Source organism: Triticum aestivum, chromosome 3D, assembly GCF_018294505.1.
Source record: "Triticum aestivum cultivar Chinese Spring chromosome 3D, IWGSC CS RefSeq v2.1, whole genome shotgun sequence".
Classification (NCBI taxonomy): domain Eukaryota; kingdom Viridiplantae; phylum Streptophyta; class Magnoliopsida; order Poales; family Poaceae; genus Triticum; species Triticum aestivum.
The window spans coordinates 48353148-48357174 of NC_057802.1; the positions used below are offsets into that span (position 1 = coordinate 48353148).

General features: G+C 51.5%; 1 protein-coding gene across 1 annotated transcript in view; it reads left to right on the forward strand.

Moving 5' to 3' along the window:
• LOC123077293 (probable cellulose synthase A catalytic subunit 3 [UDP-forming]) overlaps positions 1-3321 on the forward strand; it is a 4804-nt gene extending 1483 nt beyond the window's left edge. Inside the window, exons 2-5 of the mRNA XM_044499542.1 lie at positions 1277-1375; positions 1463-1612; positions 1709-1921; positions 2007-3321. Coding sequence (XP_044355477.1) covers positions 1277-1375; positions 1463-1612; positions 1709-1921; positions 2007-3176 — 1632 coding nt within the window. The 3' untranslated portion in view covers positions 3177-3321. The remainder of the gene's footprint in view (positions 1-1276; positions 1376-1462; positions 1613-1708; positions 1922-2006) is intronic.
• The last annotated feature ends 706 nt before the right edge of the window (positions 3322-4027 follow it).

The window sequence follows — 4027 nt, forward strand, 5'->3', positions numbered from 1 at the left end:
ACATCGCACTGATTTATTAGCTGTAATTTTGTGTCATCATGTGCTTGATAACCTCGTGTGAATAATGACCTATACCACGCAGTTAAATTTAGTACCTCGTGTGAATAATGACCTATACCACACAGTTAGATTTATTTGATTGCTCCCGCAAAAAAAAATATTACTCTGTATTGGATTGCACGAGTATTTTACTTTAAATATGGATTAGTTTGCTTGAAACTTTACTTCATTGTCTAGTTTTGAAACTAGCAAAACATGTGTGCGTCGCCACGCCACACCACGTCTAACATGAATCCACACAATAGATCACCGACACGTCTCCCACCTAGCATGAAGGCCAGTAGACAGTCGTAGGCATGGATGCCACTGGTCCACATGTCACTTACCCAAACACACCTGCTAGATATTAGCCGTGTTGGCCCGTATCATTTTGTGTCTCAAAGTCAACAATCAGAGGAATACAAAGCATAATATAGGCATATAGCTAGCAGGACCATCTTGACACATGGTACAGAACAAAGGAACAGAGAGGCAAGTGGGATTCCGTAGAATAAGAATAGTGGTTGAGGAGAGGAACCAAATCCGAACCAATCCTAAGAAATTCGACATATTTATTCCTGTGAAACAAATGCTACACATCGGAAAAGAAATTGTGAAAATAGATACTGTGAGAATCCTTTGAAAATCATGTAAACTCAATTAGGCCGGAAATTGGACACTGGCATACCGTATGCTCCCGCGTGACCGCTATTCGTGGCTCAGCAAGTCAGCATGATGTTTGAGTTTGGATTTTCATTTTTCTTTACTAGTTTTCATTGGTATTCTCTTATACTCCCTTCGTTTCGCAATGTAGCGCATATATACTTTTTAAAAAGAAAACTTTATAAACTTTTTTTCACGTCCTTTTTTATTTCTTTTTTGTTTTCCCTTTTTATTTAAAATTGTGGACATGTTTTAAAAATCATGAGCATTTTAAAATTGCTCAGCAACTTTTTTTCTCGGCTCACCGTCGTGCCGGCGGTACCTCGCTCAAGCATGGACAGTTGCCAGTCGTAGCAAAATTGCTCGCCAGTTCCAGCAAATGTGACGCTGGTTGGTTCCAGCAAACTCGGGCGCCGCTGAGCCATTGCAGCTCGCCTAGCTGCCGGTTGCAACCCGCCGGCACGCCCATCGCAGCATCCTAGGGTGCCTGATGTAGCAGCAGTGGTCCACGCTTCGCCCGTGTAGCAACACCGACGGCATAACCCTGAAATATATTTTTCTTCCAACTTTGCAGAATATGTACGAGACGTTCAATGAGGGTGTCCGGGAGGTGATGAGCGACGCAGATCTTTCTCAGAGTTGCACAAAAGCAGATCACGATGCTCACGTCGAGGTAAAGTCCGTGCCCCCATTGCATTTCGAAGCTGCCGGTGCACACCCGATCGATCGGTCTCAGTAATATCCACACCATGCACGTCAGATCATCACCGGCGATGAGCAAGACAGCAGCAACAGCAACTCCGGCGACGGCGAGGAGGATGAGGACGCCATGCCCTTGCTGGTCTACGTGTCTCGCGAGAAGCGGAGGTCGTCGACTCACCACTTCAAAGCCGGCGCACTCAACGTCCTTGTGAGCACCTACTGTTCATCGATCGATCAGAACGTACTAGTACATTCTTGTGTTTTTGGCAGAGTTGATCTCATCTTCTTACAACGTGCAATGCAGCTCCGTGTGTCGAGCCTGTTGAGCAACTCGCCGTACGTGATGGTGCTGGACTGCGACATGTACTGCAACAGCCGGAGCTCCATCCTCGAGGCCATGTGCTTCCACCTCGACGGCCGCCGCCGCGCCGATCTCGCCTTCGTGCAGTTCCCTCAGATGTTCCACAACCTCAGCAGCAGCGACATCTACGCCAACGAGCTCAGATCCATCTTCTGGGTAAGATAAGAAGACCAATCGACCATGCATTGCATCAGTCATCTTTTCAAAATTTTCACGTAATCTTGGTGCATGCATGGTGCAGACGCGGTGGAAAGGCTTGGATGGCCTCCGGGGCCCGATCCTCTCCGGCACCGGCTTCTGCGCCAGGAGAGACGCCATCTACGGCGCCCGGCCGGCCAGCTCGCAAGATCAGTTCTCCGGTGTGGAGGTCGGCGAGCTTAAGAGAAGGTTTGGCGTCTCGAATGGTCACATAGCGTCGCTGCGCCGATCCGGGACCGGGAGCACCATTGTTGCACGTGATGCTCTCCCACAGGAGGATGCAGAGTTGGTGGCGTCCTGCGCTTACGAGACGGGCACCGAATGGGGCGAGCAGGTCGGCTTCTTGTACCAGTCGGTGGTGGAGGACTACTTCACGGGCTACCGGCAGCTCTACTGCCGAGGGTGGACGTCCGTCTACTGCTTCCCGGCGGCGGCGTCGAGGCCGCCGTTCCTCGGCAGCGTGCCCACCAACCTCAACGACGCGCTGGTGCAGAACAAGCGGTGGATGTCCGGCATGCTCGCCGTCGGCCTGTCCAGGCACTGCCCCCTCGCCTCCGCCGCCATCTGCGTGCCTCAGAGCATGGGCTTCGCCTACTACGCCTTCATGGCCCTGTACGCCTTCCCCGTGCTCTGCTACGCCACCGTGCCGCAGCTCTGCTTCCTCCGCGGCGGCACGTCGTTCCCAGGGGCGGCTTCGACGCTCTGGTTCGCCGCCGTGTTCGCGTCGTCGTCGCTGCAGCACCTGGTGGAGGTGTCGGTGGCCAAGCGTGGGCTGGCGTTGAGGACGTGGTGGAACGAGCAGAGGTTCTGGGCGCTCAACGCCGTCACGGGCCAGCTCTTCGCCTGCCTCGGCGTCGCCCTCAACCTGGTCGGCGCCGGCGGCCGGGCGGTGGACTTCGACCTCACCAGCAAGGCGTCCGACGACAGGCTCTACCGGGATGGCGTGTTCGACTTCGCCGGATGCACCACGCTGCTCCTGCCGGCCACCACGCTCTGCCTGCTCAACGCCGCGGCGCTCGTCGGCGGGGTCTGGAAGATGGTCGGCAGGGGCGGCAGCGTGTCCGGCGAGCTGTTCCTCCTCTGCTACGTCGCGGCGCTGAGCTATCCGCTGCTGCAAGGGATGTTCCTCAGGCGGGATCCCGCAAGAGTTCCTGCGCCGATCACGGCGATGTCCGTCGCCATGGTTGCCGCTCTGCTGTCCTTGTTTGGTTAAGGCGGCCACTTTCATTCCAGAGAGTTTGAGTGACACCTAAGATACCTTGATACTCCTACCAGTTTGGTTTGATTCATCCAAGCTTCCAAATACCGTGCATATATGAGCAGAAAAGACAAGAATAAAACGGCATTTTTTTTAGCTCCGAAGGGAGGCAGCGTGGCGGGAAGAGGATGAGGAGAGAGGGAGGCGGACCTGTCGATGCGTGCAATCAGCTCGCTACTCGCTACCGCACCCGCAACAAACAACCAAACATTGATGATGGAAATTGATAGAAAACAAAACGAATGAATAGTAACAATCTCACTATTACTGATGATGATGTCCTTACAATTTATATGCCCCGAAGGGATGCATCCGGAACGACGTGTTCCTTGCAACAGCCGGGAGAGAGGGACGCGACGGTTAGCATGTACTAACCGCACGTTTGTTATAAAAGGAGATTATCCCATTAATTAAACGTGATTAATTCCTAACACTCCCCCTAATCTCCACATTGACTATATAGAATCATCATCTTGAAAAATGCTCCTCCAAAAACCCTGTGAGGAAAATATGAGGAGATATACATAATATGCCACCAAAAACTCAGTGGGAAAATAAGGAGAAAACGACATATTACAATGTCTGTATTATTATTGCCTCATTAAAAACCTTTCATGAGAAACCATTCAGGAAAAACTCATAAAGGAAAAGAGTGCAATACAGAAGATCCGAAAATCTCGACCAGGTTAGCGTTCAGGAGTGCACTCCCCCTGAACCTTGCAAATAACAAAGTCATCGCATACCAATTCCATTAACATATTTCTGGAATGGACAACTTGGTAAAGACTTTGTGAACATATCACAAA